This window comes from Pomacea canaliculata, linkage group LG6, assembly GCF_003073045.1.
Source record: "Pomacea canaliculata isolate SZHN2017 linkage group LG6, ASM307304v1, whole genome shotgun sequence".
Lineage (NCBI taxonomy): Eukaryota > Metazoa > Mollusca > Gastropoda > Architaenioglossa > Ampullariidae > Pomacea > Pomacea canaliculata.
In genome coordinates this window covers 24,816,475-24,843,512 of record NC_037595.1, presented here as the reverse complement: position 1 = coordinate 24,843,512, position 27,038 = coordinate 24,816,475, and the positions used below count along the sequence as shown (strand labels likewise).

The 27,038-nt window shown below is 37.7% G+C and overlaps 4 protein-coding genes across 7 annotated transcripts; 3 read left to right on the top strand and 1 right to left on the bottom strand.

The window, feature by feature from the left end:
* Positions 1-1,106: 1,106 nt before the first annotated feature.
* On the bottom strand, positions 1,107-3,162 carry LOC112567094. Its single transcript, XM_025243641.1, has 2 exons — positions 2,918-3,162; positions 1,107-1,861 (listed from the first exon to the last, which is right to left on the bottom strand). The coding sequence occupies exons 1-2, from the start codon at positions 3,089-3,091 to the stop codon at positions 1,586-1,588; spliced, it is 450 nt and encodes a 149-aa protein (XP_025099426.1). The 5' UTR covers positions 3,092-3,162; the 3' UTR covers positions 1,107-1,585.
* A 56-nt stretch (positions 3,163-3,218) lies between these two features.
* LOC112565699 (cytochrome P450 4A25-like) lies at positions 3,219-13,198 on the top strand. 4 transcript variants are annotated; one of them, XM_025241348.1, is made up of 12 exons: positions 3,219-3,383; positions 6,313-6,506; positions 6,910-7,060; positions 7,239-7,408; positions 7,873-7,997; positions 8,299-8,361; positions 9,262-9,385; positions 9,601-9,730; positions 9,971-10,100; positions 10,391-10,669; positions 11,244-11,309; positions 11,843-13,198. In XM_025241348.1, exons 2-12 carry the CDS (start codon positions 6,324-6,326, stop codon positions 11,994-11,996), a joined length of 1,575 nt encoding a protein of 524 aa, XP_025097133.1. In that variant the 5' UTR covers positions 3,219-3,383; positions 6,313-6,323; the 3' UTR covers positions 11,997-13,198. The 4 variants fall into 4 exon arrangements, with proteins under 4 accessions (XP_025097133.1, XP_025097131.1, XP_025097134.1 ...); XM_025241346.1 differs by lacking the exon at positions 3,219-3,383 and adding an exon at positions 5,193-5,530; XM_025241349.1 differs by lacking the exon at positions 3,219-3,383 and adding an exon at positions 5,531-5,594.
* Positions 13,199-13,702: 504 nt separating this feature from the next.
* Positions 13,703-26,993, top strand: LOC112565702 (cytochrome P450 4A24-like). Its single transcript, XM_025241355.1, has 12 exons — positions 13,703-13,842; positions 14,185-14,378; positions 19,757-19,907; positions 20,033-20,202; positions 20,763-20,887; positions 21,258-21,320; positions 22,643-22,766; positions 22,969-23,098; positions 23,799-23,928; positions 24,728-25,006; positions 25,212-25,277; positions 25,524-26,993. Exons 2-12 carry the CDS (start codon positions 14,196-14,198, stop codon positions 25,657-25,659), a joined length of 1,557 nt encoding a protein of 518 aa, XP_025097140.1. The 5' UTR covers positions 13,703-13,842; positions 14,185-14,195; the 3' UTR covers positions 25,660-26,993.
* LOC112565704 lies at positions 15,625-17,516 on the top strand. Its single transcript, XM_025241360.1, has 3 exons — positions 15,625-15,921; positions 16,436-16,638; positions 17,320-17,516. The coding sequence occupies exons 1-3, from the start codon at positions 15,868-15,870 to the stop codon at positions 17,414-17,416; spliced, it is 354 nt and encodes a 117-aa protein (XP_025097145.1). The 5' UTR covers positions 15,625-15,867; the 3' UTR covers positions 17,417-17,516.
* Positions 26,994-27,038: the final 45 nt, after the last annotated feature.

The following is a 27,038-nucleotide window of genomic DNA, read 5'->3' as shown; positions in this document are numbered from 1 at the left end:
GCATGGTGAATTCCTCTGTGCATTTCAAGCAGTCTTTATCCCCAATTTTAAAAAATAAATTGTAGAATTAAATAGCAATGTGTGTTTATATGTAAATTTATTGTATATCAACTAAATATACATTTAATGTAAACCTGTAACATATTAGTTCACAAAACACTAAAACTACAACATTACTATGTACCTTCCATGATTTGTTTTGAAGATAACCGATATCAGCATGAAGCTGTCTTAGGAGCCAGGTCTTGCCGCAATCAAACGTCAGGCTGTCCCATGCTTCTGAGTGCAGTTCAAATCAAATGCACCCGATATTTCGCTTGAAAACTGAAGAGCAGTGGACTGGGTTTGGGGTATGATATCGCTTAGCTTACTCCAAGAAAGTTTGGAACTTAAATGACAATGCAAATTAAGTAGCTTTACTTTCACCATGCTCAATGTCTTCTATGTTTTAAATCGATAACAACAACAAGAAGTTAATTTTGCCGATGAGCAACAATTAAGTTCCAGGCTGCAAAGAGTTGAAGAAGGGTGCAAGTGCTTTGTCCTTAACTACATTATGATTCAGTCTTGAAACTGAAATTAACACACACACAAAACTGTCTCTATACTAGCATAATGTTCATGCGAGACAAAGAAATAAATAAAAAGCCAGCACAAATAATAGTATCGTCATGAACATATAAGTTTGAGATCCGTCGATACGTAGCTTTTTGTAGTGTCGTTGAACAAATATTTTTAGATTTCCAATTTTTCTTAATTAAACCATTGTTGTAACATCTGATAGGATCAGCCTGTTTACATTTGAAAACCAGTACAGAAGAGTTACCTTTGTGTTTCAGACACAATTGGATGTAAACGATTTTTTTAAACTAACAATTTTGAATGGAAAAGTTAAGAAAGTCTGCAACCAACATTTAAGCGCAATTTATTTTTGCCTCACCCTTCAATCCTATAAAAGAAATTGCTCTTCCTCCAATGTAGCAGATGTTTAGGGATATGTCCAATTTCTCCTGTGTAATCCAAATCACATCAAGTGTTTAAAAAACATTCTGCTCTTAATCATTGCATGTTCAAAGCACTTCAGGAAATATGGCCTGGAAACATGATTTAAAAAAGTATCTTTAATAAGCACAGAAGATGTTTTTCTGAAGCCACATTTCTCACCCCAAAACAGCCTTTTCTTCAAGTCTAATCACGCAAAACATACAAATGCCATACAATCACTACAAAATTTAAATGATGACACCAAGAGCACTACAACGAATTTCTTACTTTCTAATCAAAATTTCTTATTTAAGACACCGTGCTCGCTACTTGCTATAATAAAATAGATCATAAACACAACTGAAATTAGTAAATGCAACAACTGTATTTTCCCTTGTCTTTTGCAATGAAGTCATTGTCAAATTAATTTGAAAACATTTTGATAGTCAGAAAGCACAATAATGGATTTGTTTACAAAATAGTACAATTTTATAGAAACTTACATTTAAAGAATGCCATGTGTCAACAAAAAGAAATTTTCAATACACAATCCACCTTTCAATTCCTTAACACAATCTCCAGTTAAATAAAATTTCCACTCTCATTTAGTTTTAACTTTAAAAGGCCATTGGTATAAATTTTGCGAAGTTTGATCACTGTCTGTCAATTTTTTTTGCAAGATCATTTTCCAGATAGGCGGTAAATAAATGTCAGGAACTGGTGATTTTTTGGGAGGTTCTGCATGGTGCACTTGATACTGGTTTTCTTCATCCTTAGGGACCAGGAACCAGTCTGTTTTGTTGCCTGCATCAATTTGGCGAATACCATACAAATGCCCACGATGCACTTTCTCCCCCCAAGATGTCCCTTTTGTCATCTGCACATGAAAATGTAACTTTAATGATTTTTATATAAGGAGTACTTTATTTGCATGACTATGGAAGTAGTGACTGGTGCACCAGCACCAAACTCTGGCTTATCAACTCCTGTGTTTGATACAGCTGATATTTTTTCCCAGAAATTTAGCTAGGTAATCCGGTCATAAAGAAATTATAAATTGCAGCTGCTAAACAAATGTCCTTATGTCAGCAAGTTCTTTTTACTGCACTGTTTTTATTTACACTAAAACATGTTTGATTTTACCACTAATTTATAATTATTTTTTGTTTTGATGAGACCAATATTATGTCTGTATGTGTGTAATGAAAAAAAAAAATTTCTGTCTTGGACTTCCTCAGACCAACAATGAAGTTTGATATGGTATTAAAAAACTGATTGAGTGAAGTAAGTGAAGGTAGCTCATCTGTAACTAGTTGTAAATATAACTAATCATGTAGTTTTAATTTTCATCGACTAAAGGGGCTAGGACACGGAAACTTTTTTATTATACAATAAATAATGTGGATGATGCAGTACTTTATTTGGATGTTTTTACTATGAACCCCACTTTAAAATTCAGTCTACACAATATTTTACTAATGAGAAAGTAAGACAGAGTCTCACTATATTATAAAGCGTAATTTCGCAGGGCTGCAACAGGCCAACTGGAAAAGTAGACTCTGGCCTAAAGATAGATTGACCTAACTGACCATGGCTGCAGCCTTCTAGTAAAACTAAGACATTGAATAACCAGCTAATTGAAAAGTGTAGGCCACACCAACCTCCTGTTTAGACGTCTGGACCAATCATTGGTCATGAACGGAAAATGCAAGATGCTTAAATAAGGCCACAGAGAAAAGAGGGCATAAAAAAATAAAGACATAAATATGAACACTTGAAATGCAGGAGAAAGAAGACAAAAGACTGACACGTAGAAACAAGAGAACAACAACTTCGTGCAACTTCATTAACTTAACACTAAAGAAAATTCACGTAATATAACTATTATGCGCACACACACATATATATATATGCAACAAGTTGGGAAACTCACGCTATTCATATCAGGCTCCACACGGGTGAGACGATAAAAGCTCTTTTCTATAAGATCGGGCTTTGGATTGCGATATACTATTCTATTTGCCCCGAAGTTCTTAAGATTGCAACATAGTTCAAACAGCGATTTGCCTCTAAAAAACGCCTGTCTTCCAACCTGCCTCTTCACCATGATGACAACAAGGTGAACTTTTTCAGCACCAGCTTTTAGTAAACCTGCATGACTTCCTGTCAGCTAAAGTGATTTCCCTTTGATTGTGTGTCCGAGAGTGATTTGCCCTTACTTGGAGTAAGCAAGACTGAGCTGTCTACTGGCAGCGAGACAACATCGTAGTTTTGAGTGTTTAAAACCGGTGTTCACAAAACTTTTTCAGTAAAAAATACATGGTTCATATTCTGCGGAACGATCTACATAAAGTGACGGCGTTTTACTAGTTAAAAAAATTAATACAACTTGAATAAAAGTAAGAAAATTGTCACAATATACAGTAATTGTAATTAATGTACATGTATACATATAGTTATTGATAGGCATGGGGGCTAACGCACAGAATAAAAAAGGAACTGGAAAGAAGTCTAGAATTTAGTTCAGATCAATATGAACCTTGTAGTTAAGATGAACAATACAGAGGAAAATTTTAAAGTAAGAACTATATCTTTATGTAGCACTTGGGTAATTTGGGGGAGAGAGACTAATTAAGAGCAGTTTAGTGAGCGATGCATCAGAGACACTATATACAGCTGATATTTTTTTCACAGAGGTTTAGCTAGGTAATCTGGTCATAAGGAAATTACAACTTCTAAACAATTAATATCCTTAAGTCAGCAAGTTGTTTTTTTTAACTGTACTGTTTTTACATTAAAACCTATGTTTGATTTTACCACTAATTTATAATTATTCTGTGTTTTGATGAGGCTTATGAAAACTGAGATTTTTCTGAAGTTTAGATTTTAGCATTACTGTTAAAATCATCAGATTTATTTCTATAGTAAATGTGTACTTTTGTTTTCTTAACCTAACATCCTTTTTAATTTTTGATGCAGCTATATATTGATTTAGTAAGCTATTGCTATTTTTTTAGAATAAAATATTCTAAATTAATGTGCATCCACCAAAAATATAACTTCAAACTTCTGATATCCATGGGAGTATAAGTTAATTACACAAGGTTAAATGTAAGGGTTCAGTCTCAGTGACTATAGTTACTCTCTTGATTTTTATGTTTATATATGAAAATCTAAACTGTGAAGAGCAGTATTAAATATAATTCTATATTAAACGTGCTAAATATAATACTTTATTAAATCTGTGTTAATTATCAATGTTTGTTAAAAGTAGCAAAACAAGGACACAGATATAGATCTTAATGTACAGATGAAGTCTAGCCCACATATTATAAAATCATTCACTACATTGCTAAGTAACAAGATGATAATATATATAATATTTATAAGACATGCATATAATATGAAGTATTATCTGTATGTGTCACAGAATTACCCTAGTATGACTAGGGGCTTAATGAGGGCAAAAGGTGTAAAGTCCTTGTTAAGAAGATAGGCATGCATGTGCGTTGAATGTTTTGTATGGGTAAGATGTCTTCCCATTATGTTGTATATATACTCATTAATTAAGTTTGTGTGTAGTGATTGTAAGAAAAAAAAATCTTCAGACTCACAATAAAGTTTGATGTTAAAAAATTGATTGAGTTAGGTGCAGGTGGCTCATCCATAACTAGCTGTATGTATAACCGATCATGTAGTTTTACTCATCATGGACTAAAGGGGTAGCACAAGGACAACTTGTTTTTATTGTACAATAAATAATGTTGATGACGCATTACTTTATTTCTCTAGTTGGACGCTGTCTCAAAAATGTCTTGGCTTTAGTTTTCTATTGACATGGAAGTGTTAACCACTCTAATAATTTGCCTACTCTTGATCGCCTTCACTACTAACGGACATCGACAAGTTAATGAGGGAAAGTGAGGGGCAGAGACGCGCTGACATGGTATTATATATATATTATTTATAGTCTTTGGACAGGGTTAAGTCGCACACGGGGTTCACAGCTTGATACGTTCGTACCTTCTTGGTGCGCCAGTCCCGAACACTGGCTTATCAAATCACGAACTTGTATTACTGGACTGCTGGCAGACGATTTTTTTTTCCAGTTAACTGCTAAAACGAGGCATGAGACGACAAAGCTTCCGGTTTATTTACATTCTTTGTTTAGGCTCGCCGAGACTAACAGCGGATCACTTAGCAAGAGGCTAAGTGTTGGTCTTGGCAGACAGACAGCGATCCACCTATACACGTCCATGATCAAATCATGTTTACACGAAAGCGGCAAGCTAGTAAACCTAACGAACAAAACGCAGATCGATGCAAAAGAAAAGAGTGTGCAGGCAAGAATGGATTGTCAGCTCATTGAAATTCTTCCTGATCACAATTTGTCAGCAGACGACTGCCGGTGAAGGAGGTCGTACTCGAAGTATATACATATATGTGTGTTTATCATCTGGGTTGGCAGTACAGTGGTAGTTGACAAAGGTCAACAGTCATTGCGATCTTTTGGGACTGCAGTGTAAAGTTGACAAGGACCAGTCTGGCGAGTATTATACGGGTGATGTGATTAGTGCTGTTTGTGTTTGAGTGCTGTGTGCCAAGATTTTGTACGTAGCTTTCTTCCCTAACTTCGTCTTATTTTGTCTGTATAAGCAGAAGTTACAGATGAATATTTTTGAAAAGTATAACATATAACATTAAGGTTTCACGCTACATATTTATTGCTATACATGATGTGAAGCTATGTTTCATTTGGTTGTTTGCTGATGTTAAAAAGTTGATTATCTATGAAAGGTTAAAAGTTAAGTTGAACACGAGCGCTGTGCCATTGATGTCCCGTGACGCTGCCTAAAGAACGTAGACATGTTCCTTCGCAGCATCCCTCTGCTTTTTTTTTGTCTGCCTACCCTAGTCGGACACATTTTAACGAATGAAGAGAAAGCTTATACAATATCTCTATCAACCGGTACATTAAAAGCTCACAGCTTCACACTCGCCATTATTATAAACCGATGGAAAAAGCTAAAATATTCAAATTTCATTTAAAATAAAAAAAATAGAGTCTATAGATTAAACACTTTGCCTTGTCTCTCTCCCTGACTCCTCTAACCCTTTTCTGTATTTCTCAATTGTCATTCAACATAACCCCCTTCCCTACTTACCTCCACTTATGCAAGCATCTCATCTCTTTTGAAGAAAAGGTCTGAGTTTTAAAATATGGAACCTGTTGCTGGAAATGTTTCGAATTCTTAGACGTAAATGATTCCAGTTACTAGTGGAGATTTCTGGCAGCAAACATTATCTGATACACGTTTTTCATCTCAGAAATCTTCATCATGGAGGTGGCTAATCAACTGTCCTCCTTATCTCCGACTATACGGTTGGCCGTTATTGCTGGGATGACGGCGCTAACGGTCCAGATCATAAGATGGCTTGTCTGGTACCGCAGTTTTTTTCGCTTCTTTAACCAGCTTCCTGGTGAAACAGACTTCAGCTGGGTCTGGGGAAACTTGCACAAGGTAAGAGGTGCTTATTTCTCCTGGATTATAATGTCATTGTTGTCAGCACGAGATTTCCTTTGTGACCACGGAGAGTTTCTTTAACCAGTAACTAGTCGGGTCTATGGGATGGATGTTTCAATCATAAGGAGAACTGCAGTGTTCATCGATGATGTGCTTTGTGCTCAATAGCACATGTTTTTCAGGAACAGTTGATAAGAATTTTTCGTGTGTTTGTGACAAATACAGTGGAGATAAATTTAGAGATAACAAGGGAATTATTTATATCTTCCTTTATTATTTATCTCCTCTTTTTATTATTTTTCTTCTTTATTTAATATTGCGACACTAATACATTTCGTTTTAATGTTGATGATAGTTCATGTCATTCTCTGTAGTACATTATGATGATGGTGTTTTCTAGACGCACTCATACACTCCAGAACAGCGGATTCGGTACTTACTCGAGTCTTCAAAAAAGTACCCGAAATTTTTCCGGAGGTGGATTGGCCCATTGAAACCTGTCATTGTTTTGCACCATCCAGATACAATGAAGACACTTCTCAAAAGTTCAGGTAAAATATCGTTCTTTTTTTCTTTATTACATTAGAAGACGTTTCTCGCCCATAAGTTTAACTTTCCTTCGAGTTATATGACAAACGATAATTGGTCTTATTAGGGGCAAAGATAATGAGTACTAGTAGTATTTAGTATCCTTATTAGGATATTATTAAACGATCTTTCTGTTTACAGAGCCTAAAAGTCCCGGGTACAAGTTTGCATTGCCATGGCTAGGAGAAGGTCTGCTGATCACCAACGGACCTAGGTGGTACAGATCTCGCCGTCTGCTCACACCAGCCTTCCACTTCGACATCTTAAAGCCATACAACACCATCAGCAACCGCGCTGCCGACGTGCTGTTGGCAAGTAACTTGATAACTATGTGCCAACCTTGATCACTGCTTGTTATCACACAAAGACAGTGATTAACTCTGTAGCACTTAAACTAAACATCCGTAGAGCTCCATTATGCCCGGGGACTGCACCACGGGTTAACTATTTTGTCCCGAATGATCTTGCCTGTGGTCTGTTTCACTTATGTTTGAAATCATCATCATTACCCCCCATCATCACTACCACCCTCCTCCACCACCTCCTCCTTCTCATCGTCTTCTTCTTCGTCATCGCTGTCATCACTACCACCGGAATAAAAGCATACGCACAGCAAGAATTTCATTCTCTTGTTTAGCTATAGAGCTCCAGATTTCCCGTCATCTTTCTTTCTTTCCCGAGAGGAATGAAACCCATCTTATTAAGGCGACCAATGAATATCTGTATCTAATAATCTAGCCTAATACAATATACCATCGTACTGTCAATCATACAGGACAAGATGAGTGTCCATGCTGTAGAGAAGACCAGCATGGAGATATACAGCTCCGTTAGTCTGTGCACACTTGATGTCATCCTACAATGCGCCATGTCCTACAAGGACGACATTCAGCTAAAGGGGTGGGTCTACCTCTCATCTCCCTCATATGACCTGACTGAACACATCACAGTTTATGATTGACCCATTTAGTTTTTACCTTCCGTGACAAACAAAGTGTGGTTTTTCATGAAGAAACATCTTGAAGGTTCTACACAGCTGTATAAATGTATTGATAAAGTTTCACTGGTTAACAAGATTATTCAGAAGAAAGCATTAATCTACATAAATCCATTCCACTTGCATTTTCTAGGGGTGTTTTTCAGATTGTCATTTTTCGTGGCAACTTGTTTTTGTTTATGATATTTATTTTTTTGTTTGTAGAGAGTCTCACCCATACGTACAGGCAGTTATGCAGCTGACAGAAATGTGGAGTGAAAGAGGGAGGTAAAAGAATGTATTTTAATTTTTTTTGTAAGGATCCAGTACAATTAATTTTTATTCTCTGAACAAAGAGAGTGTGTTGCAGATGTTAGATTGTGTTGTTGAAGGGAGTACTTTCTATGCTGAGGTTCTTTGTTTGCCTTGTTAACAATTTTGAAACTTATTAATGAAAATAAACTTGCAGAAGATAGACTTCGACTGAAAAGTGCTAAAAAGAGACCCCGTTTAAGAGACAGAGAACGATCGGCTAGAAGAACAACTGATAATTCTGCTTCTGAGTGGAACCAACGCAAAATAAAACTCGTATTGATCCTGCTCTTTGTGTATATCTATGAATTGATAATTGACTGACTTACTATGCTCTCCCTTTTTGTCAAAGCCTAGATAGTGTGTCATTATTTTAACCGAATGGATTGTGCTTAGCACAAGGCAGTATTTCCAAAGATCTGAGTTTGCATCATCAAGGATACACCCAGTTAGACAGCTGGTGATATATATTAATACGACGTATCCGTGAGGGTTCCTACCTCAGGGTTTTGTACAATGTTTTATGTTTGTAAGCTTGCCTCTCGAAAAACAAGGGGGTTTTAAGAACAGAGAACATAACCTAGTCAAAATGTAGATGCAGATTTCCTTAAACGCTACCAGAAGTTTTAAATAGGTAAAGTGCCCTCAGTGCCCTCCTCCCCCCACCCTTTCCCTGTGTCAACATAAAGTTTACAGAGAATTTAGCTTCTGTTAAAAGGAGCTTGCGTATTTACGTCTAGAACTTGATATTTGTGAGCATGAACATGTCATCAATTTTGTTTACATTAATCAAACTGGACGTGCACATGACAATCACGTGAACAAAGTCAGGTGTTCCATCTCCGAATGTAAGCGCGTGTTTTTTCTCGCTCTCAGAAATCCATTGTTTGTCCTGGATTTCATCTACTTCCTGTCGAGCCGCGGGAGAATGTTCAAGGCACACTGCAACTTTGCCCACAGTGTTGCCGAAAATGTCATCAAAGCTCGCAAGGAGCGTTTGGTGAGTAAGTTTTGCGGTACGAGTAATAAATCACGATTTTCTGTCTTTTTTTTCTGTCCTTCTTTTTATTATTTTATTTCTATTTATTTATTTTTGTACATATGTTGAAAGGTATGGAGAGAGTGTGGATGGGAGACCAGACAGCGTTGCGCATCCATTCCTTCATCTACGCTTTGTTACCCACCTTCACCCACAAAAAATTTCTGTTTGTTTAGGAAAGAGAGGGACCACCCAAGAAAAGACACTTAGACTTCCTGGACATCTTACTGACAGCTCGGGACGAGTCAGGACAAGGCTTTACACCGCTGGAGATTCGGAATGAGGTCGACACATTTTTGTTTGCAGGTGAAGAATTTAGTACATAGGTAGTACATAGTACAATACATACATGTTTGTTAACTGTTGCTTTTAATAGATCAAGTAATGTCTTTTATACGGGTACGTGTTAGAAATAAGAAATCAACCTACGACTAACCCTGACCCTAACAAACTAATTTTACAAATTTAGCTTTCCAAGATTTTATCTATAGAACTTTGTTTCATTGTTCAGGCTACAGCTAGCTGACGTCTATTCTGACTTTTCAGGTCATGACACAACTGCCAGTGCCATTGCCTGGACACTGTACTCGCTGGCCCAGCATCCACAGTATCAGCAAAAGGTTCAGGAGGAACTGGACTGTCTGCTGGCAGGTCGCCAGTCGGACGACATTGAATGGTACTCATCTGGACATCAGGGCTACGTTTTTCGGCTAAACTTTAAAAAAATCGCTATTGGCTAGTGTGCAAGTGAAACCTTGAAAATGAGTGTTAAGCCACTGGTGTCAAGTCAACTATTCAGAACAGAAAAAGTCGTCATGAGTTTAACTAATTTTCAAAAATTCATATGTACACATGGACAACAGAAAATTGGGTACTTACAGACATTCTTCTACTCCTAGAACAACATGAGTACCATCAGTCTTTCAATTCCGGCTTCGAAGCGTGACCTCTCTGTCTGCCTTTCAGGGAGGACCTGCAGAAGCTGGAGTACCTGACCCAGGTTATTAAGGAGGGCATGCGCTTGCACAGCACTGTTCCCTTTATCGGCCGACAGCTGACCAAGCCCATGACCATCGAGGACGTGACCCTTCCCGAAGGCACTTGGTGCTCTTTGAACATTATGGGTCTTCACCACAATCCTTTGGTGTGGTCAGATCCCGAGACCTTCGACCCGGACAGGTTTCATCCGGATAACATCAAGAACAAAGACACCTACGCTTTTGTGCCGTTTTCAGCAGGACCCAGGTAGTTGCATTGTCTTAGTTTCTAGGGCTGCTATTATTAGGTCACTTCCAATCATCTTCGGTTTCTTTTTGAGATTCTTCAAGGGATAAAATGACGTCCATGCAAAATAATTAGAGCAATCAATTTAACGATGTTAAGGTTGCTTCAAACCAAATATACTTTTGTTCTGTCTTAAACTCGATCGTAATGAGTAATAAAAATATGTATCAATATTTTTCTAAAATACCAAAACATATGACTTAAAAGCTGTATGATAACTTAAAATAAATCCTTGATGGTAAGAAAATTCACTCATTTTTAAAAATTCGTATAAATAGATATCATTTTAAAAATTACGAGATCAGAACTATAAGGGCATCCTGCCATACTCTGAGGAAACTTAAACTTGTTAGCCACAATAATCCATTGTAATGCACATTATAGCAGTAGGCTAAAAAGACAGTTGTCAAATTTCTTTTTTAGCTATGTCATTTTTGAATGAGTCACTTGTTGAGTTTTCTGTTGAGTTTGGCAACTGAATATTTTTTGCGGTGCTACCTGATGTATCTTTGTGAAGTTTGCTTTTCTTGCACAGGAACTGCATCGGGCAACACTTCGCCCTAAACGAGCAGAAAGTGATCATCGGACGAATACTGAGAAAGTGAGTGATTTAAGTAACTTTCGCTACGAAGAAACAGACGAGGTAGTACTTTTATAATAATGTTATCTATTCTGGTCTCGAAATACCTGCTCTTTAAGTTTCTTTGAATGTTTTAGTCACGCCTTTGATAAAATTGGTACCATTTATAAATAGGAAAAAAACCAGTATAGAGTCGGAGTTTGTGATTTGTCTTTCCCCTTAACTCTTGTTATGTTTTTGTCTGTACTCACATTATAGCTCACAGTTCATAGCTTTTTAAAAATTCTTTTCACTATAAAGAAATAAGAATGAACACGATCATCGTGAGGAGGTTCACCAAGTACATAAGTCAGTATTCAAGTTCTTTAAAATTATTTAGAGTTAAAGTTAAGTATAATCAAATATACTGTTAATTAAACCTCTATCACAACCACATGCACGCATACGTAACTACACAATACACTATCTGCAGATAAACATATAAAAGCTTAGCACGAACTTTACTCCGAGATTTGTAAACAGCAGAGTTCCATGGATATTTGACATTTTTTCAGATTCAAGCTGACTGTGGACCCCAACCACAAAGTACAGAAAAAGATTGCAGCGGTCACGAGGCCAGCGACGGGTCTGCGGCTGTTGTTGACTCAAGGCCTGCAGCAGTCTAGCGTGACAGAAGTCGTGTGGTGTGACCGCAGCATTGCAGCCTGAATAAAGCAGAAAACACAGAGGAGATCGTGAAAGAGTCAAAAATGTAGACACCAAACTCACGACGATTTCACTTTTCTTGATTAGGGGGAGCTTCAGCTTTATTATTATTAATGCTCTTCTTACTAATCACTCAGAACTAGAAGAAAGTATATCGTCTGTTTCCTGCTTATGACAATATCAGGGATTCAAAAGTGAAATATAATAATAAAAATGATAAGCAGTCTTGAAAATAGATAACATATATGACAGTTATTATGGGACAAAAAAAAAAAAAAAAAAAATGAACATCAAAACAGAATGACGAAGACAGTTTTCTACGCGAAGCAGTGATCTAGTCACGATTCCTCCGCTTAACATGAAGAATCGAACACTGGTCTGGTCAACAAGAAAGTCGGCCAATAATATCCATACCTAATGTTTTGTTTATAAACGGATGATTTGCCTATTGCTTTCTTCCTGATGTAATCAGAATCACTTTAAAGGTTAAATATTTCAGTTATTTTTGTGCTTACTGTTTTATCGTTCTCACATATGTCTTTTGAAGGTGTACAAGTCTCTTCTTTGTTTTTTTTTTTATTACTCGCTTCATCTATAGACCCCTCTCCAAGCGCCAAGAACAAACTCACAGCTTCTACCCTTTTCTCGGAATTTCATGATCTGTTGGATTACAACAATTCACCCAATGGATCCACAGTGTTTCTTGGAGATATTAATGTGAACTTCACAGCTGCCGCAAGTTTTTAGTGATTACTTCACTAACAAGATATCAGACGTTTGATCATCATTAAACTCGATGTCGGCGCCTGAACAACTCTTACCCACTTTCCAAGATTCTAAGATCATAGAGAAAGTAGTTTTGACATAGCTGTGGACCTTAGTACAAGAGCACCATTTTATCCCCCAAGCAAAGTACTGAAACTTCTCGTCAGTCTGCCCAATCGCATGATGGCGGGTGAAGCCATCATCTTTACGCCATTCGTCAGGAATTCATTGTCATTGTCACTACAGACATGACTATTGATCAAAAAATAAATAAAAAAAAATCCAGATGTCTGTGGTCCTTATAACCGTAAGATCCGCGCCATCTGTCACATTCTCTCTGTCCACCCTGCCAACACTCTTATCTGTGCGTTTGTACTTTCTTAGCTTGCTTACTACAACTCCTTGCTTGCAGGCTGCCCCTCATATCCTCTTCAAAAAGTAAAAAAAAAAGTAAAAAACTCCGCTGCATGTCTGGTGCTTAGAAATAGGAAACTGGACCATGTCACTCCTCTCCTTCGTTTTCTACACTGGCTATCCATCCCCTCACGCATTCATCCTCGTCGTCTGTGCTTCATAATACTTAAAAGTCGGTAACTCGGTGCCGCTACCTTGAAAAGGTCGTGATGTTCCGTGTATGTGTGCCTTTAAAGACTAACAGTGGCTAACAGGCTAACAGTGTACTAAGTCGTGCTAACAGTATACTACGTCACGATAACAATGTACTACGTCACACAACTTGCCAGCAGTCAAAACCAGAGAGAGATAACGAGCGATAGTTTGAATTATTCGGACGTTGAAAGTCTGCATTTCTCGTGATAAAGAAGCAGTTTTTCAGAACCACAAGAAATGTAGACTAAAAAAAACGCAAACCATTCAGGTTGGTCTTTAAAGATCACAACCTTGGGTATGATCCCTCTATTTATAGGACACATTTCAAGCCATCTGTGTCAGTTTACTCACAATGTCGGCCATGTAAAGCCGACAGCATCCAGATTTGAAGCTCTGTTCCACTCTCGGGTTTAGGGAGAGTTCACAATCTAAAGTACACAGCTCAAAGCACTTGTGGAAGACCTGCGAAATTGAGGTATTCTTAGTTTTATTGAAAGGTTTCAAAATACTGAACGAGTTTAAGTTATCAGTTGTATATGCATTAGCAAATATTGGTAAGAGAGAACGAGACATTTGGAGAATTTTAGTGAGTTATAATTAGAAACATCTATGAATTATAGGTTTGGTCTACAATTGAAGCCCAAATAGGCAGGCAATTAGGCAACAGTGATGTTATGATCACTTCAACCATAGGGAAACTAAGATGACCTTCCTGAACATTTTACTGGAAAAAGAGAGAAATTATGTTCATATTATTATGAATAGAGATTCATGTGGTAGCAGTCAGAACCTATCTGAGATCCCTGTTTCATCCCAGAAATCTTCATCATGGATGTGGCTAATCAACTGTCCTCCTTATCTCCGACTGTGCGGTTAGTCGTTATTGCTGTGATGACGGCGCTAACGGTCCAGATCATAAGATGGCTTGTCTGGTACCGCAGTCTTTTTCGCTTCTTTAACCAGCTTCCTGGTGAAACAGACTTCAGCTGGGTCTGGGGAAACTTGAGAAAGGTAAGACAAGTGTCTGACGCTTTCTTCTGCTGGGTTATAATGACATTGTTGTCAGCACGAGAATTCCTTTGTGACCACGGAGAGTTGCTACACGCAGTAACTAGTCGGGTCTATGGGATGGATGTTTCAATCAAGGAGAACTGTAGTGTAAGTGTGTTTGTGTGTGTGCATGCCTGACATATGAGCCTGTGACAAAAGCTCGACCCCTAAAATGAGTCTTGTCGTAACATTAATTTTAACAGTCTTTTTTTTAAATAGTTTTTTAAAGTATGAAGTGTCCATATATGTAGTTAAACATGTAGATAACTGCTCATCTGGTACTGTGTCGAAATATTACAAAATATCACTGAAATCTTACGGTCATGACGACTGGACGACGTCTTTCAGTTTGAAGCAAACCATGTGTTCCTGTTTCTGAGATTCTTAGCAGATATTGACACACGACATCCATCGTTTACTACACAAAAGCGATTATCTCGGTGATAAAAGTTTCAGCAAATCTTGGGGGCAAAGTACCATGACGGTTTTAAGTATGAATTCAGATCGCATTAATTTTTTTCAGGAATATGTTGACAAACACTTTGTGAGTGGACATTGTACAACTTTGTCACGTGAAAAGTTTCAGTGCAACCCGGATGTTTGAAACTTCGTAGTGTAAATAGAATTGACGTCAAACGTGACGCAATCTTGACATGCCATTTTTTTCCCCTGCGTCAGCGATGACGCAGTTAACGCATTGAAAGACACAAAGCATGTAAACAACAACACACAAGGCCGTGTTATCATGGCTGTATATAGCTGGACTGATGTCTGTCTGCCGAGACTCACTCTTGGCCTCTTGCGAAGTTCTCTGCTGTCAGTCTCGGAGAACAGTAGACGACCTGACTTCCGGAAGAGCAGATGGAATTTAACGAGACTTTTGATATTAACAAAATAATACCGTCAGTGTATTGCTTTGTTGCACTATTAACCAAGCTTTTGCCTACTTAGAGCACAATAGTATTTGCTTCACAAGTCTGAAATATTTCTCATTATATGATAAATAATATGAGACTCATATGCAAGCTCATCTCGCAGTCTTCGGTGCAGTGGCCCAACTTGAACAGATAGAAATATAGTTCCATCGGTACAGCTCTTGCCGGTCATTGTAAACTGAACTTCATGGAGATACCTGATGCAATGAAACAATTTCTTCCTGGAAAAATTGTGTAATGCACCCCCGTCTTGGATCTCCTTCCAATGGACTACTCGCTGTTTTGACCTGCCTATGGACGATTTCGGAAAATTATGCATGCAGATGACCTTCACCCCACAAAAACTCCAGACCACTTCCGGTGTTGATGTTTACTGTTGATGCACGTAGCGTTCTTCGACCATACCGGCTCTTAAAAATAACAATGATGGTCGATTTTGCTGTGTACCTCAATGTACAGTTAAAGCCTACAAATGTCCAACATTATCCTTTCATGGAATTCCGAAAGATGAACAAATGAAGAAGATTTGGCTTGTAAGAATTCAGAGAGACGAAGGGCCACTCTTTCGGGTAAGCATGATCGAGGTTTCAAATTCCCTATCACTATTAGTCTTTTTCTTCTTTCGCAACATCACTTTTTTCCATGCCATCTGAATCATCGTTAATCTTTCTAATTGATTTAAAACTATGATTTCAGAATACCTATTGTGCTCGTAGTTTAAACTTACATCATGTGGCATAGCCATTTCGTATTACTGAAAACGCATTACATTGTATTATTAAAGTGCTGTTACATTAAAATGCTGCAGAAATGTTCAAAAAGGCTGACATATACTACCAGTATTACAACTTATTTTGTAGTGAAACCTATATCTTTGTTGCTGCTGCATGACTAATTAATTTTGAATCAATCGCCATTCCTTTACACTTTACAATTTTAATATAAGGATTATTAGTTTCACAACATAGTCAACAGTGATTAAAAGTAATGATGTGAATATCACTTAAAAACGGCTTAAAGACAAAATCATACATGTGTTTTGGTAAATGTTTATGATAACATGACTATATTTTTTTTCCTCAGATCAGAAATTGGACAAGGGTTTGTAGCAGGCTTTTTGTGCCAGAAGATTTTCGCCCTTTGACCTTAAAAGGAAAACAAAGAAGACTTAAATCAGATGCTGTACCAAGTCTGTTTACATGGAAAAACTTCCAATGTGGAAAAGAAAGAAATCAGCCTGCAGTTCACCATCCCATGTCACAAGCAAATGCCAACACAAATCAGAGGTAAACTTTTGTTGCATTGTATTAATGGATGATCTTGTAATGAAAACAGACAGAGTGTGATTACTTAATCATTTTTCTGTATAAGGATATTGCATTCTATGTTTTTTGAAATTGGTATGCAACCGTGCTACAACTGTCTGAATTGTTTTGTCTTTTAATCTCATTTATTGTGAACTACCTGAATGCTTTACACAAGATGAGAATGTGTATTTTAAAGAAAAAAGTATTGATCAGTTCAGATGTGCATGGAGACTGCTGTCCAAATCACACATAGAAATACAAAGATAAATGCAAAGTGCTTTTATAAATCACATTTAATATCATCACTGTGAAAAAAAATATGTAATAATATTAACACATTATAACAATAGAAATTGTGTCATCCTTCTTCAGACACTTTGACTATTAGCAAGTCTCAGGAAATATTTTCAGTTTACAACTCACAACTCAAATCGCTAAAAACACAAAACACTCCCATTCCTAGTGTATTCATGAGACGAAAAAAAAAAAATCAGTATATCAAAATATCTTGCAAGTGATCTGTCACTTACTGAATTCAGTAGGTTCACTTCTGTTCATCTGATTGCAGAAATTACTGCAGGTTCACCCCTGTCAAATATTGCTAAGTGAATTGTGCAAAATTAGTCATTTCATGTGGTAAAATTTTTTCCTTTTCATCAGTGAAAACGTGGACACAGAGACTGCAACAGCAGACGCAGAGCCTGCAACAGAGGCTATTAATTATTATATGATGAGCAAGAGTAATTATCATGTATGACTACATAGATGTGTGTGTATCATTTATGACAACATAGATGTGTGTGTATATATATAATGCATGCTAAATTATTGCTCATTATACTCCGAATGCAAAAATTTGGAATCATTTCTTACAGAATAAACAATTATTATTTTTAATATAAGAAACACTTGACAAAAAATATTTCACCTAAAAATAGTCTCAGATCATCCCTCTTCATTGTCAAGATGACCTCAGGAATGTAGTTTGTTCCTGTTATCTTAAAATGAGCAAGCTGGTACAGCAAGCCCACAATATGTCCACAGTGCCCACTCTGGCCATTAGCACATGTGTAGCATCCATCAGAGACTGCTTTAGTGACACTGACTGAGACCTGACAACCACAATAAAAAAATTTCAATTTAACAGTGCTTTCTTTGATGAAAACATTATCATAGAAATTTCAGAAAATTTTGCATTAGGAAAAGAAAGTTTATTTTTCACTCTCTCTCTCTCCCTCCTGTGAAATTATGTTTCACTATGCCTTTTAACAATTATTTTAGGGAGAAGAAAATTTTCACCGTCACTAACTTCAAGTGTGAGTGGAATTCCAGTTTTCGTGTATGATCTGTAGCATCGAGATGCTGCTTGACAACCATCGTTTTGGGGATTCGGTGCAACTGTACTTTTTTTTTCTTAAATCGGATAAGTCCTTGTGCAGAAAAAAAAACCAGAAAAAGCATCACAGGACCAGACACAAATGATAAAATACCTTATATAAAATAACAGTAAACAAGTTTTTTTAAAAAAAAGAAAAAAAGCCTGGATAGACGTCAGTTTACCGCAAATGTAAACAATGCACGTTTCGACTTCCACTACTTAAAATTAACTTTCTCTCATCAAACTACTTCAGTATATGTTTTAATATATTTCTGATGTAAGAATATATTTAATTTTTTGCAATTATATTTACGAGACTGACATAGTCAGTGGCACATTCAGACAAAAAGCTGGAATCACAATTGCACATTCACTCTGCAAAGTGTCTGCTTACCCCATACGTTGAATAATATTTCTCGGCGAAATAATTGTATCCACGCTCATGATTGCGTTTTGACGAGCTTCTGCAACTAAATTCTTCAATATCTCTGAACGAAATATCGGGTACGCATTGCATATTTCGACAGGACACAGATGGGGTAAACGACTCGGCCATGGTAGCGAAGTGTAAACAGGAAGTAGCGGTGGTTTCTTGTTTCTGCGCATCTCTTTCCGCGCATCTCATTACGAAAAGGTCCATATACAACCTTGGACATTTGTTTTGCACGAACGGTGTTGTGCTCTGTGAAGCATAGCTGATACACCGTTGTCTATATCAGTTTCCACATCATGTTTCTCTCCTCCGCTTAAAAGATTAACTGAACAAGTGGTGCCTCAGATTCTTCGTCAGAATGATGATCTGAAATCGGCTGCTCCTCTGACTCAGATTCGTTGTCGCTCGTTAAATCGTCGTCTTTCCCGAAATATTCTGTAATTAATCTTCCGAGTTCTAGTTGTTCGGAACGCGGAAGAGTTGCAGATTAATCGGAATTTAGTGCAACTTCTAATGCTCCGTCACTTAGGTAAGTTTTCTCCATGCTTTCGCAGTACTTTGAGAGTGTGCACAAAACCTGGCGGAAAGAACGAGTTTCGTCCCCTTCAACCAATCGAGCGGCGTCTTTTCTTTTGTTGCCAAGGCCACTTCAGTATCGGATTCTCCATTGGATAGCCGACCAGATTTGCTTATTCCTAAACTTTTGTAGACAAATCTTTTGATTGGTTAATATTTAAATCGTTCTTTAAAGAAGTTGAACATCCAGACTCCGCGCTTTTTGGCAAGGTATAAAATGATGTGGTTATGACAGGGAAACAGTATCGACACAGACTTTGAATTTCGTCATTTTTCTGCTGAAATCGGTACGGGTCGCAGTAGGGTACTTCGATTAAAACGTATTTTAAGTTCATTTCAAAATTTTATTTTAGCATAGCAGTGTATTTTCCTGATAGTTTATTAACCAAGGAATCGATTTTTAAAGAAAAGTCAAACTGTACCAAATTGACCTTTCGGGGCCTCTAGCCAAGACTCATTTCGTCGTGGAAGGTCACAATATTATCCCCCGAAACCTTTATTCATCTATTGATGTAGTTTCAGGTTCAACAAAGAGAAATAAAAAAGATGTTGTAAGCAATCTAAGTCCGACTGTATGCCAATGGTGAACTTTTGTCACAAGCGCATATATAATAGAGGTATATCTAGAGATAGTGTTCCTCCTTTCATTCTGTGGTATTGCGACAGTTCATGTCCCAGCCTATGCTGCTACTCATAATCTTATTCTTTAGATGCGCTCATACACTTCAGAACAGCGGACTCAGTACTTACTGGAGTATTCAAAAAAGTACCCGAAATTTTTCCGGCTTTGGCTGGGACCATTGAGACCTCTGATTTTCTTGAACCATCCGGACACAATGAAGACTCTTCTTAAAAGTTCAGGTAACTTCGTTCTTTTTTTCTTTAGTTTATTTAAAGACATTCCTGTTCCATAAGATTAGCTTTCCTGCGAGTTTTATAACAAAAGATAGTCTGATCAGAATATTGAACAATCTTGCTGTTTACAGAGCCTAAAAGTCATATTTACAAGTTTACTTTTCCATGGCTGGGAGAAGGTCTGCTGAGTGCTAATGGGCCTCGGTGGTACAGATCTCGCCGTCTGCTCACACCAGCCTTCCACTTCGACATCCTGAAGCCATACAACACCATCAGCAACCGCGCTGCCGACGTGCTGTTGGCAAGTAACTCCATAATTATATGCCAACCTTGACCTCTACTTGTTATCACACAAAGTGATTAATTCTGTTGCATTTACTTTTCACAATCAACATCCATGATTCTTCACTTTACAGAAGTTATTTTACTCTCTTGTCGTCAGTGAAATAATTCGTGGTTTAAGTGCTTGCTTGTAAGATCTGTAGCATGGATTGAGATTATTGGTCTCATTTCGAGAAGATAGTATTACTATTATTCTTACATTAAAATGGGTAATGAGTTCATTATCCAAATTTTCTCTCTCCTTCTCCTCTCCATCTCCCATTCCCGTCTGCGTTATCTTTCCTGCGTGTATCTTCATCTTTTATCTACCACCACCAGTCATCATCATCGTCGTCACCACTACAACAACCGTAACAGGACAATAAAATATCAGGCAGTGTTGCCTCTTCTTTGTGATCTCTTTTGTCTCTCTTTCCTGAGAGGTAGGAAACCAATCTTATTAAGGTGACCAATGAATAGCTGCCGTGTATCTAATAATCTAGTCTAATACAATATACCATCGTACTGTCAATCTTACAGGACAAGATGAGTGTCCATGCTGTAGAGAAGACCAGCATGGAGATATACAGCTCCGTTAGTCTGTGCACACTTGATGTCATCCTACAGTGCGCCATGTCCTACAAGGACGACATTCAGCTAAAGGGGTGGGTCTACCTCTCATCTCTACACAGGAAAAGGAATAACAACAACAACAACGACAACAACAACAGCAACAACAACAAATACCACCAGACTACAGTCTAAATGTACTATTTCGACCTCACTGAACACAAATCAGTTTCGATTGACCGATTTGATTTGCCTTTTATAACAAACTTAGTTTGCTTTTTCATGAGAAACATGTTTCTTGGAGCTTCTACACAGGTGGATAAATGTGTCGACGGGTCTGTTTCACTGGTTAGCAAGATTATTCATGAGAAAACATTCATCTCCATAAATTTGTTTAAATCGCTTTTTCTTGAGGTGTTTTTCAGAGATTGTCATTCCTTTGTATAAATTTGTCTTTTTTTGTAGAGAGTCTCATCCATATGTACAGGCAGTTATGCAGTTGACAGACATGTTGACTGAAAGAGCGAGGTAAAAGCCTTTAATTTTTTTTTAAAAAAGATATAGCACCTGTTTATATATTTTTCTGTGGAGAAAGAGGGTGCGTTGTAGATTTTTTTATAGTGTTGTTTAAGGGAACTCCCTCTATGTTGATTTGGTTTTTTTTTTTTTTTTTTTTTTTTTTGCCTTGTTGACAATTTACAGAGAAAAATTAGAGGAATGAAAACCTTGATTAACAGGTTGTGCAATACAGTTTTGACCGTGAGGAAAGCCATAGAACGACTCGTAAGAAAAACAACTGATGTCCGTTTCTGAGTGGATCCAACACACAATCATCTAAGCCAGTAATGCCCAACCTTTTTCGGCCTGCGGGCCATATCCATTTCGGACAGCCGTGTTGCGAGCCACTTCACCGCAAAAATACAAAAAGGAAAAAAAATAGAGCAGATACCATTTTTTTATTAGAAACAAGTTGTACTTACCATTAATTATGTAGTAATTAGTGGGATATTTGAAGTTGTTTTCCCGAAACCAACTTCTGAATGTCCGGCTGCATCGTAGAGACATCTAGTCGGAGCACTGAATCGAAATGTTCGTCCATCGAAAAAAAGATTGGGAAACGCCCCTACGTGGGGATAGATACTTCTTCTTCATCTTTTTTTTTTCGCTTTTTTAAGGTCTTCTTTTTTTACTAACATGCCGATTTCCTGCACTGTGGGCAGAAGTTTCACGGGCCGGATATGGCCCGTGGGCCGTAGGTTGTGCATCCCTGATTTAAGACAAGAAAAAAACCTCGTTTTAAGCCTGCTTTCCGTGCATCCCTATGAATGGACAATTACTTGACTCACCACATTTCCATCTTTTCGTGAAACCTACTTAGCGTGCTATTTTGTTTTCCTTTTTATTTCTTTGCTGAATGGGAGGGGCGTAAGGCACAACGGTGAACAATAAAGTGGGTTCGGGTCTCATCTCGGGCATGCCTTACTTTCTCTGCATGCGACATCTGTTTACAGAGCTGGCTGCTTTGCCGCCATATTGTCTTAGTTGCTGGCTCGGCGTAAAACACCAGTTTCCCCCCTTTAGCTGAGCAAGAGACAGTATTTCTAAAGATCTGAGAAATTATATTTTATCAACAAGGCTACAGACAGGGAGGCAGCTGGAGATATTTGTTAATAAAAAAGAAGTTTCCTTCGTCAGAGTTTCTCTCTCTCTCACACACACACACAAATAACGTTGACCAAAGTGTAAAGACAACCCAGCCCCAATAAACTTTTTTGACAGGCGCGCTGGATCAATCACGTGACCATTCAGCTGTCCCGTCTAAACGCGTGTTTTTTCTCTCTCTCTCTCAGAAATCCCTTGTTTGCTCTGGATTTCATCTACTTCCTGTCGAACCACGGGAGAAAGTTCAAGGCACTTTGTGACTTTGCCCACAGTGTTGCTGAAAACGTCATCAAAGCTCGCAAGGAGCGTTTGGTGAGAACAGTTTGTGCTACATGACTGGTATCAAGAATTTTTTCTTTTGTTTTTATTTCTCCTATTTTCCGTTCCTTCTTTCTTTCATTTTTTTCTCTTTATCTACGTATGGAGAAAGTATCAAAGATGGTGTGGACGGAGGACCTGACAGAGCATTACGCATCGTTTCCTTAGGTACACAAACAATTCTCGGTTTTTTAAGGAAAGAGAGGGACCACCCAAGAAAAGACACTTAGACTTCCTGGACATCTTGCTGACAGCGAGGGACGAGTCAGGACACGGCTTTACACCTCTAGAGCTTCGGAATGAGGTCAACACATTTATGTTTGCAGGTGAACAATTGTTACATTCTCATTCAAAATGGTCTATTTAATGTTGTTTTGAATGATAAAGTAAGGTATTTTAAGTTTTTTAAAAATCCAAACCAATGCACATTGACCTACGTGTAACAGGATGTAAAAATCAAGCTTTTTAATATATTGTCTACAGAACCTCCTTATAATAATAGTAATAATAAAAGCAAAGTTTGTAAAGTGCATACCCACTTTCCTAAGGAGTTTGCTCTTAGCGCTTAAGAACAAGAACGAAAGATGAACAGCATACGAGAGACAGGAAAACAAACTAACATATGAAGTATAAACGAAAAAACAACAGTACAAACGAAGAACTAAATCAAATACAGAAAACACAAAGAGAAACCAAATAACAAGAACAAGAGCTTAGAGTAGCATATATTGCAAAAGGAAGGGTGTGACAAAGGACTAGCATTATGGGAAAGATTGTTAGTAGAAATGTTTACGGAAGAGGTGTGTTTTTAGTGCACGTGTAAAGGATTCAATGGTGGGTAGGTGGCGGATGTGGAAAGGAAGAGACTTTCATTGTTTCGCTGCACAATAACTAAAAATATTGTGTCCATACGTTGTTGTTCTGGCGATAGGAAGAATAAGAAAACGATCATCAGAGGACTTAGGATATAAATATTTAAGATACAATTCCGTCAACAACTGACTGACGTGTACTATGACCTTTCAGGTCATGACACAACTGCCAGTGCCATTGCCTGGACTCTGTACTCGTTGGCCCAGCATCCACAGTACCAGCAAAAGGTTCAGGAGGAACTGGACTGTCTGCTTGCAGGTCGCCAGTCGGACGACATTGAATGGTACTGTTGTTAGAAAATTAGTGATGTCCTGAATTAGAATGCCGTTGAACTCAAAGTTGCTTAAAAGTTGAAAGTTAAAGTTTTGATCGTTATTATTCTCATGTCCGCGTGTTTATATTTTCTTGAGTCTGGCTGATGGTGGGAAAAGGCGCTATACAAACGTACTATCAAAATGTTTGTGAATGTTGAATAAGTATTTTTTAAAATTCACATGTGGATTGACCTAAAGTCTAACAACTGACTTTACGGAAGGTTGAAGGCGACCAGTTTGAACGATTTGATTTAATCAAGAATTTTTGACACTGCTGGAAATGAGATCTTGACATTTTGTAAAATCTGGATAGCCTTAACACGGTAGACCATTTTTTAAAGTTAATATAGTATTCTTTATAATAGTGAATATCTAATTTTAAATAACTTGTGAGTCGCATATTGTTTTTCTCTTGACTAGGTAAAGATCAGTACAAGTTACTAATTATCTTGATTACTCAAGTTTCCATTCTCGAGACACATGCAAGCAATTATCGTGATTAGCAGAAAGAGGTTAACAACAGACGTCAGGATAGTACATGGCTACTTTGTCAAGGGTTCAGCCAATTGGCGAGCTGGAAAGTCTGGTAATCAGGCGTATAATGACGAGTTTCACCTGTTTCTGTGCATGGTGATTTAGGTAAATAAAGCACCGAGCTTTACCTCATCAGTAGACAACCCCGTAGTCCTTTAAAGATCAATTTGAGCAACACCAACGTCTTTCCATTCACTCCAGCTTATAAACATTTACTCTTTGACTGCCTTTCAGGGAGGACCTGCAGAAGCTGGAGTACCTGACCCAGGTTATTAAGGAAGGCATGCGCTTGCACAGCACTGTTCCCTTTGTCAGCCGAACTCTCACCAAGCCCATGACCATCGAAGATGTGACCTTGCCCGCTGGCACTTGGTGCCGTTTGAACATGATTGGTCTTCACCACAATCCTTTGGTGTGGTCAGATGCTGAGGCCTTCGACCCGGAGAGGTTTCATCCGGATAACATCAAGGATAAGGATGCATATACATTTGTACCGTTTTCAGCAGGGCCAAGGTAGTTGCATTGTATTAACTTTCTAGGCTACTATTATTAGGTCACTTCTAATCATTAATTCCTTTCGAATGTATTTTTGCAGCTGTACTTTTTTAAAACTAAGGGTCACTAGTTAGATTTATTAGGCAAAATAATTTTTTGACAGTTGAGTATTTTTTGCAGTGCTACCTGATGTATCTTTGTGACGGTTGTGTTTCTTGCACAGGAACTGCATCGGGCAACACTTCGCCCTAAACGAGCAGAAAGTGATCATTGGACGAATACTGAGAAAGTAAGCGATTTAAGTAAACTCCTCAACAAATAAAGATAAGGCCGTGCTTTTGCAAAAATGTTATCGATTATGGAACTATCTGGTCTTGGTGTTTCGTTGAATGCTTCAGTACGGACTGAATAGTCATGCCTTTAGTAAAAAAAAAAAAAAAAGGTTGCACCATTTATACATCGCAGGAGAACACTATAGATAGATTTGTAAAATGCAGCCTGCCATGAAAACCTGATACTGTATCATTTTTTTCAGATTCACGCTGACTGTGGACCCCAACCACAAAGTACAGAGAAAGATTGCATTGGTCACGAGGCCAGAGACGGGTCTGCGGCTGTTGTTGACTCCAAGGCCTGCAGCAGTCTGGCGTGAGAGAAGCCGTGTGGTGTGACCGCAGAATTGTATTCTGAATAATCAGGAGACCCGAAAGGGAATAGTGAAAGAGAAACCAAACTCACGATGATTTCAAGTACTTTCTATGATTAGAGGGAGCTTCAACTTTATTTTTTTAATTCGCTTATTTCTGATTACAGAGAACTAGAAACAAATTTATCGTTTGTTTCCTGCTGATGAAAATACAAGGGATTCAAAAGAGAACTAAAATCATAAAAATTAACAAACAAACAAACAAAAAAAAAAAAAAAAAAAAAAAAAAAACAACAAAAAACAAAACACCAAACAAACAAAAAATCCAGTGTTGAAAATTGAAAACATATATGACAGCGATCATGGTGACTAGAACAAAACACAAGAAAGAATGACGAAGACAGTTTTCTACGAGAAGCAGTGATCTGGTCATGACACTTCCGCTTACCATGAAGACTTTTGTCTTCTTATAGCTTCAGCCGAGTAGTGGACACTGGGTTGGTCAATACTTAATGTTTTGTTTATAAATGGGTTATTTGCTTACTGATCTCTTTCTGGTGTAATCTGAATCTGTTTAAAAGTTCAGTATTTCAGTTATTTTTGTGTTACCGCTATTACTCATATAAATCAAGATTCTATTTAGCCATATATTAATTTGAAAACAAATCTTACTAACATCACACAGCTGTTTACGGGATATGAGATAGAGAGGATGGAAGAGAGAAAGAGATCTAGGTGTATATACATAAAAAAACAATGAAATGAATGTAAAAATAAAAGTCGTTCTCACTGGTGATTGCCTCTAGCAACGACATCGTGCGCGTCGATAAATCTCTAGTAGTGTTTTGCCAGAAATCTTTTATTACTGTTTTATCGTTCTCATATATGTCTTTTGAAGAAAGGTGTACAAGTCTTCGGATTTTTATTGCTCGCTGCATCTATAGACCTCTCTACAAGCGACCAGAACAAACTCACAGCTTCTACCCTTTTCTCGGAATTTCATGATCTGTTGGATTTTTTTTTTTGTTTGTTTGTTAAGATATCGGTAGGCATTGGCATATAAACCTAATCTGTGAATTTTATCTTTCGAAACTCATCCGTTAATTAATTATCCGCTAGCAAAGTACGCGATTCGCACCTGCGATCAACGAGCGCCGCTAACAGTGTACTACGTCGTGCTAACAGTATACTACGTCACGATAACAATGTACTACGTCACACAAGTTGCCAGCAGTCAAAACCAAAGAGACAGAGAGATAATGAGCGATAGTTTGAATTATTCGGATGTTGAAAGTTTGCATTTCTCGTGATAAAGTAGCAGTTTTTCAGAACCACGAGAAATGTAGACTTAAAAAAACAAAAACAAAAAAACAAAAAAAACCGCAAACCATTCAGGTTGGTCTT

Excerpts from the sequence above, each read along its gene's own strand:
- LOC112567094 (XM_025243641.1), bottom strand. The coding sequence starts at position 3,091 with ATGGTGAAGAGGCAGGTTGGAAGACAGGCGTTTTTTAGAGGCAAATCG. Across the intron at positions 1,862-2,917 it reads TGGAGCCTGATATGAATAGC|ATGACAAAAGGGACATCTTG; the intron begins GTGAGTTTCCCA and ends TTTCATGTGCAG.
- LOC112565699 (XM_025241348.1), top strand. The coding sequence starts at position 6,324 with ATGGAGGTGGCTAATCAACTGTCCTCCTTATCTCCGACTATACGGTTG. Across the intron at positions 9,731-9,970 it reads CGACACATTTTTGTTTGCAG|GTCATGACACAACTGCCAGT; the intron begins GTGAAGAATTTA and ends CTGACTTTTCAG. Across the intron at positions 11,310-11,842 it reads ATCGGACGAATACTGAGAAA|ATTCAAGCTGACTGTGGACC; the intron begins GTGAGTGATTTA and ends ACATTTTTTCAG.
- LOC112565702 (XM_025241355.1), top strand. The coding sequence starts at position 14,196 with ATGGATGTGGCTAATCAACTGTCCTCCTTATCTCCGACTGTGCGGTTA. Across the intron at positions 20,203-20,762 it reads GCGCTGCCGACGTGCTGTTG|GACAAGATGAGTGTCCATGC; the intron begins GCAAGTAACTCC and ends TCAATCTTACAG. Across the intron at positions 22,767-22,968 it reads AAGCTCGCAAGGAGCGTTTG|GAAAGAGAGGGACCACCCAA; the intron begins GTGAGAACAGTT and ends CGGTTTTTTAAG.
- LOC112565704 (XM_025241360.1), top strand. The coding sequence starts at position 15,868 with ATGAAGAAGATTTGGCTTGTAAGAATTCAGAGAGACGAAGGGCCACTC. Across the intron at positions 15,922-16,435 it reads ACGAAGGGCCACTCTTTCGG|ATCAGAAATTGGACAAGGGT; the intron begins GTAAGCATGATC and ends TTTTTTCCTCAG. Across the intron at positions 16,639-17,319 it reads AATGCCAACACAAATCAGAG|TGAAAACGTGGACACAGAGA; the intron begins GTAAACTTTTGT and ends CCTTTTCATCAG.